Source organism: Seriola lalandi, unplaced genomic scaffold (genome assembly GCF_002814215.2).
Source record: "Seriola lalandi dorsalis isolate HSWRI2012SDOR001 ecotype SW California unplaced genomic scaffold, Sedor1 jcf7180002054997, whole genome shotgun sequence".
NCBI lineage: Eukaryota > Metazoa > Chordata > Actinopteri > Carangiformes > Carangidae > Seriola > Seriola lalandi.
Genome location: NW_019525546.1, coordinates 1043170 through 1056467, shown reverse-complemented (window position 1 = coordinate 1056467; position 13298 = coordinate 1043170). Strand labels below are relative to the sequence as shown.

General features: G+C 41.0%; 1 protein-coding gene across 1 annotated transcript in view; it reads right to left on the bottom strand.

Moving 5' to 3' along the window:
- mgat5b (alpha-1,6-mannosylglycoprotein 6-beta-N-acetylglucosaminyltransferase B) overlaps nucleotides 1–13298 on the bottom strand; it is a 55191-nt gene extending 41893 nt beyond the window's left edge. The window contains exons 1-3 of the mRNA XM_087171421.1: nucleotides 12952–13298; nucleotides 11434–11546; nucleotides 1031–1175 (exon numbers count right to left, since the gene is read on the bottom strand). Coding sequence (XP_087027547.1) covers nucleotides 1031–1175; nucleotides 11434–11546; nucleotides 12952–13019 — 326 coding nt within the window. The 5' untranslated portion in view covers nucleotides 13020–13298. The remainder of the gene's footprint in view (nucleotides 1–1030; nucleotides 1176–11433; nucleotides 11547–12951) is intronic.

The following is a 13298-nucleotide window of genomic DNA, read 5'->3' as shown; positions in this document are numbered from 1 at the left end:
GTAATATCAAAGGTAAAAATAATGATATGCAGAGTTTTTGCCAGAGTACAATAAATATTTTTCCCCAGGCATCTGAAAAGCACTTTGTCAGGTCAAGTCATCTCTTCTGTCATTATTTGCAGTCAGAAACAAACACATAGTGGCCAGCAGTATTGTAAAATTGCTAAGATAGCTACAAAATATTCTGAGAGGTGGTTATATTATTGTGTGCTAGAGTGCAGACTCTATTGAAGTGGATTTCAGAGAAGATATTTCCTGGCTGTGAGGAAGAGGGAGGTGGTATCCAGGAGGGAAACAGACAGTAAAGGCAGAAACAGGAGGGAGCATCCTCTCCTCAAACTCTGAGCAGGTGCTGGCATGAGAAAAGGTCTGTTGCCATGGAAACCATGGAGCACACACACACACAACTCTGTGCAGGCAGCTTCAACTTGTCCAGCAAGACCCCTGCTCTTCCTTTTTTTTTCTTTTTTCATAAGTGACAGTCTCTTTCATTTTCTCCAGCTGCCCAGGGAGAGGGATGGAGTTTGTTCCAACACATATCATCTTTAACACCAGGCTTCCACGACACGAGGCTCTTTTCACTGCGTATGCCTGCTCTACTGGGATGCCCCAGGGCTCCATACTTGGCCTTCTTCCTTTCTTCACTCTGTATCTCTCAGGTCCACTTCAACTTCCATGTTTTTATCTCACCATTACTGTGCCAATGAAATTCACCTTTGGCACACGGGTTGAGCTGGACAGAATATTTTGCGGCTCACCTCAAGTACAACCTTGACAGCTTTGAGCTGCTGTTCCTTCCCAGCCTTTTTAAACACCTTTCGATCACTACTGAAAACACCACAGCAACTAGCTCGAACACTAGAGAAATAGTTTTGTTGCACAAGCAAAACTGAAACATCCTTCAATCATCCTGGAACCTAGACCTTTTGCATAAACCCTGTCTTCTACTAAACCAATGCTGTTGGACCAATAATCTACAAAGGGAAAATTTTTCTTTAAAATACAAGCAACCAGCAAGTCAGTGCTGTACCTGTCCAGTGCAGAGCTGAGCTCATCCAGCCTGTGGGTGTCTGTAGTGTTACCCAGTTTAGACAGAGTGTCCATCCTCTTCATAATGACTTCCAGCATGTCGCTGATTTTTCTCAGCACCCCACGAGACTCTTGGCCGCCAAGTACTAAAAAAACACAGAGACAGACAGTTAATGTACGCAATTTATGTTGCAAATATAGCAGATGGTAAAAAGAGTGAGGATAAATAGACGAGCTAGCAAAGATAATGAATAAGTTCATGACTTTGACATTTTTATGGCATGAAACAATGTCTTTCTATATGGTCACTTTTTATATAACAACATTTAGCTTTATATAATGTAGGAAAAAAGGTCACAGGAGCAAAACAACAGTACAGTAAATCATCGTCTCGGAAATAATGTACCTGCTAACAGTTTGACTGCACCAATGTAGAACGTGAAGGCCACATTTATTTCATGTTCCATTTTACTGTTGGTTTCCTTTAAAACATCACTTCAGTCTAGTTTCTATTTTCGTTTGTTCATTATTAAACCAGCAGCTCACCGAGAAACAGCGCTGCTGCAAAACACAGGGATGGGCAAATTAGCCTGACAGTATTGGTTTCTGTCTTCCTGCTTGGGCTCAAATTGTTAACGACCTGACTGGTGGTGAACTGGAATGATGCTGTTAACAAACACCCAGTCAATTAACCAGCCTGCAGCTACAGACAATAAGGTCAAAGCAGGTCTCAGACTGCACTGCCACTGTGTCGAGGTCCTGACCCCGTGCTGTTTTCTTTGATCACACTAAAGTCTACACTCAATGCAGAGTGTAATTATTAACCTGTAACAGCATCAGAATTCACAATCACCAAAGGCTTCACATGCGCCTTTGCTGCTAAGAAAACACAATTAGCTTGTTGCCTCAGGCAGAAGGTCTTAAGTCGTTTTTGATGAAGAAAATTCAAAGAATGAAGATAAATAATTCCATTCTCGGAACTTGGGAGTGAACTTGTGGTCTGAACCCCCGAGAAAAACAGTAGAAACCAATAACAGCCTTATATTGTTCTTGGTGACTGCGAGTGAAAATAAAGCCTCACCTCTCAGTGTTCTCTCATCAATTGCATTAGCCTTTAGAAACTGCAATGTGTGCAGGCTCACTTCCCCTGCCAGAGTTCATATATCACTGCCCCGGCAAAAGTCACCTTTCACAGAAATTTTTTTTATCAAATCACCAGTAAATAAAAGAAGGAGAGAGAGGTCTGTGTGTATATTTGTTGTTGAAATATAAAAAAAGCAAGGGAGCACTTAGCAACAGGATCAAGAATTACAAAAAAGAAAATTGCAGGTAGACTTCAGCTTACAAGCGAATTGTATTAGGGAAAGCCCAGATATTTCCCCAAATCTCTTTCCTTTATTGCCTGTAAATATTTTCTTCTTTGTCTTAATACAGTTCCAGTCATTTCCAGAATATCTTCAGTCAAAATGGCCTGAAGACAATCTTCCTTTTGAATAATTCAGCAGTTAGACAACAAGTTTTCCTTCCACAGACAGAAAGAAAGAGACTAAATGAATTTCCATTCCATTAAGGAGTAAAGCACTGCAGGGTAACTTATTTCTGTGCTGTCCAAACTATCCAAAACCTGTTGTATGCAGGTCCATCTAGCGAGAACCAAAATCGAGTGAAAAATCCTTAATAAAGAATTATTTTACCATCCTAATGTGTATTTATTTGTCAGGATTTTTGTGGAGAAGAAAAGACTAGGGGCTCATGAAGAAGAATATTTTCAGTTCAGAGGACCCTCTATCAGCTGTGGTGTACTCTCTGCAGTAAATCTAAACAAAGCCTCTGGGCTAAAGTGTGGGAAGAAGAACTCACATTTCTTCACTGTAATGCTCCTTGCACACATTGTGCTCATAAATCACCATTACTGCGACCAAACACCCTTCCTACACAGTACATTTTTAGAACTGAGCCCTATATGTGTTTACAATCAACTGTTCATCAGGCTAGCTTTTACTCTTGCTGCCTCTTGGGAAACATTGGCTCCTGTGTTTTTTTCCAGTGGACAGTCCAGCGTGTCGACAGAGGTGTGTACCAGGAGTTGATAGTATCTATGTGCTAATGTAGAGCCTTCTGTCATTCATCATCTGCTGGTTAATCAAGGGCGGATTTAGCAGCAGCTAATCTCATTTAACGACTCAATTTCGGAAGAGCCACAGCACAATCGATGTTATGAACAAATTCCAATTAGATCACCATTTGTACTGTAGCTTTCTGTGTCCACAGTGAAACACTGGGCAGCCAGCTATAAACAGCTTCCCATAGAGACTCACTGGCTATGTGCATGGCCAGGCAGAAAACATTTCTGCCTCAACAGGCTACTCAAATTTCAGCACTGAAGATTGTTGATGAGAATGAAGAAATGAACACTGAATACAGCTACTGTCCCTCAAACACAATTTCAACTGTGAAAAACACTTGTTGTTGCTTGGTCGACATCAAAACAGTGGTTTTCATTGACTACTTCCACACCAGTCTCCCTATATCAAGGCCACAGCTTTTTACCTCTTGTTTGACTGAAAGCCAGTAACCCTCCTGTCATTTCAGACCCTGCCATTCCCCTTTCTGTTCACCACTTGTCCTCAGTTTGTCCCCGCCTTTCTCCATCACCTGAAGTCCATACCTTCACACCTGCCCCTAATTCTCTCATCAGCTCCACAAAGTGCTGAACGAACCAGACCGCTAGCTGTAGTTCTCCACAAGAGAGTCCATTGTGCCATTCTAGTCTTAGCATCTGGGCCCACTGCCCTCTTTTGTTGGCGAACAGCGCTCTTATCATTGACCTTCGTTCACTTCACTTTTACCAAACCCGTTCTGTTCCTTGTCTGTTTTTGATATGCTCTATTCTATATATAATTGGCTGTGCTATCTTGGGCGGGTCTTTCTGGTTAAATGAAGGCTAAATAAAATTCTGTCTGCAAGTCTTGCTTTTATGTCCTCACCCTGTTTTACTGAGCCACTGCAGCCGAAGAGTTTTACACGACTGAAAGATTAGTATTTTCTTAAGCTTCAAAAGTTCCCCGCTGAACGTCTGCTGGCATATAAAGCTCATCCTTCAGGCATTTCCAAAGACCCTTGATCTGAGCCAATTATCTGTTTATATGTCCAGGATGTGAACGGCTATGAGTGTCTGAAGTCAAACAGGGAGAGGTGGTGGTGCTTTTATTGATCAGGTCTGTTGATGGTTCATTTAGATATGGCCTCTCAAAACTGAATTCACAGATCAACTTCAATGTCAAAACCAGAGAGTCCCTCAGTTGAAGGCTATGATTTGGATGTTTAAATAGTGGTATTCAATTTATAGAGAACAGATTTGCAAGGACAGCCTGGTGCATGCATGACCAATAATCCACCTTAAGTCTCTTCAAGCTTGACAAAAAGTAGGACTGACAAATCATACAATCCACCCTCTTTGCGTGATATCTAATTGTTGTTGCCTTCAAACATGCAGCCATCTGGGAGGCTTTAAAAGAGTGACAGTGCATCTCAGTACCTCGGCTCTCATGCAGTGTGTGGATTTAGACACTGCTCGACATTATCTCACAGGGAGGCTCTGAGCATGGTCTCTCACTACACTGGGCTAATTCTACCACTAGCTCCTCTAATAATCAGATGATATACATATATAATCTTTGCACAAAGTAAAATCAGTTAAACTGAAGGTGCATAAAATGATTTGTTTCCTTATGCTGAGTATGAGTAACTTAGCTTTTCTTTAAATAGGGACAATGTAGCAGTATTTGCTAGGAAAGTTATCAGCAAACGACACAGACTGACATATAGTTTGGCACTCACATGCATGCAAAACCAATGGTAGAAGAAGTATTCAAAATATATACTTAAATAAGCACAAAAAGCACAAGATGAAAATATTCAATTACAAGTTAAATTCAAAATTAGTATTATCGGCAAAATTAATTAAAAAATTCAAAGTCAAAGTACTCATTAAGCTGAATAGGCTCTTTCAGTGTTACATTATTATTATATTAGTGGATCATTACTACTAATACGGATGTATTAAAGTGTAAACAGTACTTTATTGTTGTAGCTGGTCAAGGTTGAGCTAATTTGAACTGCTCTGCAGACTTTTGAATGACTTAATCCGTCACAATGCATCATTTTTTATAAACTGATCATATGTTTTGTATGTAACATCTGAATCTGTAAGGCAGCTATGGAATTATCGCTGTGAGGTAAAAGTAGCGGAGTAAAAAGGAATAATATTTGCCTCTGAAAGTGGAGTAGAAATATAAATTCGCACCAAGTGGATATACTCAGTACAAAAGTCAAAATTATACAAATTACAGTTGAGTTTGTATACTTAATTAGATTCTACCACTGTGCAAAACTGCCACACGCATTATTTTGGCAAGCAGACATGAAATTACATTTACATTTACTCATTTAGCGGACACTTTTATCCAAAACAACTTACAAGTGATGGACTTCACCAAAGCTTCAGTGCAGTACGAGACCTTGGTGTAAATACAGAGTACTCCATTCAATAAATGCAAGGAGATCAGGTAAAGAAGTGCAACGGAATGACCAACTTAACAAGAACATGAAGATCTCACACCAAAAGTAACACAAAGACCTCTTTGAGAGAAGAAGCCCAAAAATGATATGCTGCAGAGAGCTGTCACTGCCAATGTGTTATCACATATTTTGAGATGTAACTTGTGAAGACTCATAAAACACATAAAACACATTTCAGTTGGTGGCTCAGGTGTAATGCAGGTGTTGAGCGTCACTGGTATGTGGAAGGTATGGTATCAATATATGGTCATTAGAACGGTATGCAGGTGGATTATATAAACTGAACACTATTGAAATAATCTTATTGATGATTTACTGTAGATTAAACTACATTTTTCTTAATTCTTCCTTTTTCCCTACCACAGGCTGAATGTTGATAAGATATCTTGGCAGCAATGTAAACATAAACAGAATCAAGTCAGAGATAAACTAGAGCTCTATAACACCTTGTATAAAACCTTATTTTACATTGAGCTTTCTAAAATGGAAATACAGTGTTTTGACATTTGGTAATTTATGCATCAACAAAGCTATTGATTGTAGCTGTGTGTCATGTTTGATTTATATGCAGCGATTCTTTCTCCTCCCCACTGGGGCCATTGAAAGCTAAATAAATAAATGCTGTCATCCCTGATATGCATGCTGGCTGCCTAGTGTTCTTAGTGAAGGAGCCCGGGGTCAGACCTCTCCATCTCATCTGTCACCAGGACCTATTCATATATTCTCTCCTGCTCTGAACTCTTTTACCTTCACACATGCACAGCTAACCCTCTGCCTGTCTCCTCACTCCTAATTCAAATATTCATTACAGAAAAGGCTGATTGAGATTGAGTTTCTCTTTTCTTTTTGTCACCTTTGGGGAAGCTGCCAGGAGCTATTAGAGCAGAAAACCTCTGCGACCTATCCACTGTGTGGCTCCGGCATCTTATTGTGCCTGACAGCCTGGAAAAAGGGGAAACTACCTGCACTATTTATTTATTTATTTCATCAAAAACGTGGCTTTCCGTGGCTTCAATTAAAACCTGATTCCGTGTCTTCCTTTGGCTATCTCCCCTCTTCCCCACACTATGCAGATGTAGACCAACATTTTTTATCAATTCCCCACAGTGATAAACCATACCGTCATTTAGTGTGTGGAGTTTGTTTTTTCCAGTCAAACAATCAGCTCTCAGTTTACCCTGCAACGCATAAGTGTTTATGTCACAGCATACAACCTTTTTCCAGAATGGGACTTTAGTAGTTTTATTCTCTTTTATCCTTTCACTACTCAGATTGTGCCGAGCCATAAAAATATGATGAGCATTTGCATAAACATATTTCCTGTTTTCACACAGAAAAGTCTTGTGTGAGTGCAAAAGAAACAACAAGAATAGAAAATGCTACCTAACCGAAGTCTGGAAGTGAACTTCCTGACCCAGTTTGCAGCTCATCCTACAGAGCCAACAGTGCCTGATCAACAAAACACATGCTCCAAATGAGGCTGAAATCAAGCAGCCTATCATATTCATTCTCCTCTATATAATATTACAGCACAAGATCTTGTCACTAAATTAGTAGCAATGTTGCTTGTGCATTCATGACTTTGAAAGCTATCCTGTTTCTGTATGTTCAGCATATATGAGCACCGATATGTCCAACTGCATGCACATGCTTCACGGCAACACTCTTTACTAAAGGTAATAATGTTACACGACCTAATTTACAGACACAGTTGCAAACAAAACTGTAGTGCTTCCTTTCCAACTGCTTCCCCCAGGAGACAATTTAATCTACTAATACTGCACGGTCTACACCAGCACTTCTACACACATCACACATACACAAAAAGCAAATCAAAAGCCAAGCAAATCACTGGTCTTTGCACCAGTTGACAGAAGCTAACGAAAGGGTGAACAATGAGCATTCATCTTTTATTCACACCTCTCCTTTGTCAGGCATACAGCCAGGCAGTCCGCCGCACATTCATTTCCAGTTATTCTTAACTACAGGTGAAGTTCCATCAGCAGCAAAGGTCAGTTTTATTTTATTCATAACATCTACACACAGTGGAGAGAGAGCACTTCTATTTCAAGCAGATTACTTATCCCATTTTTTATTCAAACCAAGTACTTGAATTCACAGCTTTTGATAAACCTGCAAATACCACACCCTTACTATGAGCGATGTCAGGAAAGACTCATTTTCATGCATCACGTAGTGAAGATTGCTGAGCCATGAAATAAAAAAGTTCCGTCAGTGTCTGTGAAAGGATCACAGCGAACTGGATGTTGAGCACGATGCTCCTCGCACACCTGATGCTCTGACTCAGTGAGGGATTAAAACTGTGTGGAAAAGGCAGGTTTTCTTTTAGATTTAACCCTGAAAACTTTCAATGTTGCAGCCAACAAAGTGTAAGTAGTTGCTTTATTATTCATTTAAGAGCAGTTCAAACATATTTTTTGGCAGCATGCATTCAGCACAGCAAATATAAAGGGGTAAATGTAAGGGGTCTAATACATGCATAAAGATTTAAGAAAATGTCTGCCTTCATTGAGAGACGCAACACTCCGGTTGCCTGCAGCAAAACATATTTTCCAGCACTTAGAGAATGATGGGTAATGGGGCTTGCAGGTAGGAATAGCGAACCTTTACATCTGAACCATTTAGTCTTGCTCTGACCAGGCTAAAACCTGAAAGTATCCTAGGCCTATTTCCTCCTTTGTGACTAAGCTGCACTCAGACCCCTGTGGTAAAAGGACACCCTGTGAAGGTGGTCTTCAAACAGCTTATTAGAAAGCTACAGTACACCTCTGGAGCCTTTAAGATATCTAGGATCAAACGCCTCCGCCTTTCATGCTTCCCACTCCACTAGAAATAGTGCCCCTCTGTCCCCCCTCTTACTTCTTTTCCACATCATTAGTTTCTTGTACCTTCAAAGGAAAGTAATGAAGGAAATGCATGCACATTAAATCTGGATATAGCTTGGTGTCCAAATGCAATTCTGTTATTCTGGGTCTCTGGCTTTCAAATGTCAAGCAGAGCAACATTACATGATACACAGTACACAGGAATCTATAACTATGCAGAAAATGGAGCCTATTTTTGACTGAAAAGCATCTGAAAAGAACGTTTGGCAGGCTTGGTGCATCTTAGGTTAGGTTTTTGACCAAAATAATACAAAAAGTAGTGAGAGAGACAGAGAGAGCAAGGGGAGGAGGGAGACAGAAAAGCAGAGAAGGGAGAGAGAAACAGAAGGTAGCAGGACAATAATTACACATTTTTCCTCACGGCATTTGCTCTTCAGGTAGTTGTTGCCATTCACAAGGTGAGTAAAAGAAAGGGTAGCGGTTGCTGTCAGCACAGCCTGGCCATTTTATTTACTGTTTTGGATTGAAAATACTGTGAGTTTTAAGGTGCCTCTACTGCTTGTATGTGATTTTTGTCACATTTTCTGCACGGATGCATGATGCACACATGTCAGTGTAAAGGGGGACAATGCAGGTGCAGGTGCATGTTTGCAATTATCACAGTGTCCAGCAGCATTAGCTGGATGGGTGTGTGTGCTAAACACTATCAAGGTGCTGCTCCACTGAACAATTCACCCCGGCTCATTCATTATGCTAACTCCCCGTGCCGCTAATCCTCATTCCCAAACATGCACGTGTACACAAGCACACAGTGGACAAGAATTTACATAGCCTGACTCTCCCTGTTTGGCGGTATTGCAGGGTTTAATGAGCTAGAGGCTGGATGCCCTCCCTTGACTGCAGCCTGTGAGTGGTTAATTAATCAGACAGCTCTCCTGTCTTCTACCCCCCCTCCCCCCAATCTCCCCCCTTACCCTGAACCAGCTTTGCATATACTACTTCATAAATGAGTGAGATCCTTGAAATTGTCTCCGATGATGACACCTGATGCACCTCACTACAACATTTTCTGCATCACTACAGTTCAAGAATTACACTGATTTTCCCAAGGATGCGCTCCGAATATGAGTCAATATTAAAGCTTTTAATAACTGAGTACAATCATTCAACGCAACAGTATCTTTACATCTCACACAAACAAACAACCAACCACAGGGTGTCATGCTGTTTACTGATTGGCTCAGAAACAGACTGCATGATTCAACAGGGATGAAACGATTACTGTTGCCTCATTTGAATAGAAATAAATTGAGATCAGTGTAATATTTTACAAATACAAACTACAAACAACTGGTGTCCTTGGATGGTTTATGATAGATAGACGCTTTGCTTTCTCCCGTGCCAGCTGGTATCAGTCACAAAGGATGACACACAGTGTCAACATTGTGTCAGGCAGCGATAAAAAAAAGGTGAGAGACAATAGTCCAAAAGCTAACACCAACTCTCCCACATAGATTGTGCTGTAGTGGTTGATATGCAGAGGCACATTGCGCAAACACAGAAAACGTGTTGAGAAAGATAAGTTTCTCTAGGGATAGTGGCTCTGAAAAAAAGTTGATTTCTTTCGGGCATAGCTTTGATTTGGTCAGTGCTGCTATTCCTGAACCGACATTTGAAATTTTTAAAGATAAGATTTTTATCTAAATTTGTCAATCAGCTTGTTCTTAAAGAGACACCAACACATGATCAGTTGTGCTTTGTGATAAACATCACGCTGAACCATACAGCATACCAGAGAAACAGATGCAGTACTCTCCCCTGATCACATTACCATCAACATCTCAAGCGCAGGTTTATTATTAGTAGTATTAGTATTTTCAATTGGACTTCTCTGCCAGATTAATCCTTGTTATATCAACACATTCGCCTACACTTGCTGTCAAAAGTGTTACAACACCTCAATTTTTCCAGTTGTTGCTGAGTCAATTACATAGTGCAATGTCTCAGTGTAAATATTAAAGATTAAAAAAAAATAAGATAAAAGATAAACTTCTGCTTTGCTTTCATCTTCCAGTTCATCCCAAACCAGCTCCATGGGGTTTAAGTCTGGAGTCTGTTCCATCATGTGAAGTCATTGTCTGGTTCTTTTCTTCTAATGTTTTGGGTCATTATCTTGCTGTAGGATGAACCCTGACCAACCAGTCTGTCTTCCATTGTTACCGTTTTCTCACTATGCAGTTAGCAATTTACAGTACTACTTTCTGCAGTACAGTATTGTCCTAATAATGCATCAAAGAGTGTAGTAACACAATTTGTTCCAACACTGGCTTTGTACAAACAGTACAAGTAAGTCATCACCTATAGGAGTTGTTTGGATTAACTTTCAAGGATTCATTTACTTCCTTTGCTGCGGGAACTTTTCAGTTTTGGTGACCTTGTTGTTTTTATTACCTTGGACAGTTTACCACTTACCTTTGGACCAGTTAATGTTATTCACTGCACTTGAGCAGCTGAAATAAAAAAAATAAAAAAACTTGAAGAAATGGGGGTGTTCTAACTGGGTGTTTTGACCGGTAGTGTGTATACAGGGTCAACATAACCAACATATAAATATGCACAAAACTGCAACATAAAATCCCAACAGCTTCCACAAATTTGAACTACTAGTAGCCTACTACAAGAAAAATTAGTTTATGCAGGTCAGAACAAGGTCATGTGGGCACTGAGCAGAGATGAAAGTAGGTGTAAAAAAAAAGATGGAGGTGTAGATGAGAGAAGAGAGCAGCCTCTGCAGGCGACAGCACCCTCTGACGCACTCCTGATGAGCAAAGTGAGCAGGTCTGTCAGCCCGCTGGCGGCAATCAAGGAAGCCCCACAGAGCTCTCAGCATGTTTCCAGCCTGTTCATTACCAGCGCAGGGCACAGCCACTGTAGTCACAGGCTACCAAGCAGCACTGACGTGCAACCACAGGCTTACCTTCTGCTCGAACGGTGAAGGGGGAATCTCCGGGTCGCTTGGCCGAGAGCTGGCCCCCGAGAGAGGTCATTAGAAAGCACAGGCTGAAGAAGCCAATCCCCACCACAAAGATCCTGCATGAGAGGGACAGAAACAAAAGGATAAATAAGTGATAAAAGAGCAAGAGACAGGGTTAAAGCTTGTGAGACAGAAAGAAAAAGAGTAAAAAGAACAGAGGAGGACAAGAAAGTAGAGGAGGAAATATCACAGTATAGGCACAAGAGAATTGACTTCACATCAAGCTCTTTGAGATAACATCCCTCAAAGTCTGTGTGAAGCTCTATCGAGCGTGGACATACAATATTTTTCAGTTCATATTGTATTAATCAACTCACAGAAAAGAACTGTGTAGTCGCTTGACTGTGTCATCTCAAATGAACCATAACATGGGTGGGTTTTCTACATCACGATGTGCTCAGTGAGCAAAACATCCAAAATAAAAGCATTAAATTACAGGTGAATGGCTGCGCTTTGGAGAGAACAGTAAACACACAGCAAACATTTCTCCAGCTCTCCAGCTCTTAAACAAACACCAAATGCCATGCTTAGAAAATGTTAGGAAATGTTTGGAAACAAGCTTTTCATGGAGTGGAACTGCGAGACAGATTGTCACACTTCTGCAGACCTCAGCTCTCTTTCTTGAATGTTTAAGGCAGAAAACTGACAGCAGAAAGGCTGCAGTCACTCAGCTAGAGCCTGAGTGAGTGATAGGGATGCATTACTATCCAAAATGTGCAGTAATGGTTGCTGTGCAAGGAAGCATGTGTGCTTTGTGAGGAAACACGAGTATTGTACGTATAATTCTAAGGTGAGACCTCTTCTAACTGTGCCAGCCACTCAAGTGCAGTATGAGCATGTGAGTTGCTCACTGGCATGTTAAATCAGGTCTGGAGCCCTGGCAGGACATGCACTGTTACGTTCACTCAGAAAGCTGTAAAACATCAGGGAACCTTACGCCTGAAAGACTGACTGCCTGTGCTAGCATGGACACCATCGCTGCCCTTGTGATGACTAATTCCTTAATGCTAATGAGTCCTTGAGCTATCAGGTCAAACTTGAAACTTTTTAATGAGTTTGTAGCTGCTTGATTTCCTTTCACTGTTTCTCCAGCTGCTGGTGGTGAAACTTTTAGCTGCATAAGCAATTGTTGTACAGCCTGTATCCAGTTGTTCCAATTAAAATCAATGCTCTGAGCTTGGAAGACTTGTTCCACTAAGGGAAACGACCATCACGGTATTCCTATGTAGGAACCCCATCTAATATGTTCTACAAAAAATGTTTACACTGCGACAGTTTAGCAGTTTTTGCTGTATTCATTTTGATCAAATTTTTCATGATGTTGCAGCAATAATAATAATAAAAAGTAAAAAGTAAAACAGTGTAGAGAAGTACAATGTAAGTCTGCTGTCATCATTTTGAATGTAAGTGAACACTAAAATGGTTTCAACCGGCGTCAGATCGGAAGGAGCATGTTCTTACCTGAATGGTTTGAAAGTGAGAAGACATCTCCTCACCATAATGGAAAGGTCGCTGCTGGTTGCGATCATTTTCCACACACGTAGAAAGCTCCGGGTCTCCTTATCATTGTGCAAGTCTGTGCTACAACCAGCGTCAGAAGCATAACTTTCAGCCAGAGTCCCTAAGATTGGATGAGGGTGCGATGGAGGGAGCAACTTCCCAGCCCCGACTGCTGCCCGTGCTGAGCTGTGAACAACTTCAGCTGGCACCTCGCCGGTGCGTCCTGCAGCGGCGGCTCGGTTAGTCCGATTCTGCAGAGGAACAAACAAGGGGGAAAAAAACTATTTGAAGACTGTCCTTTAATCGGC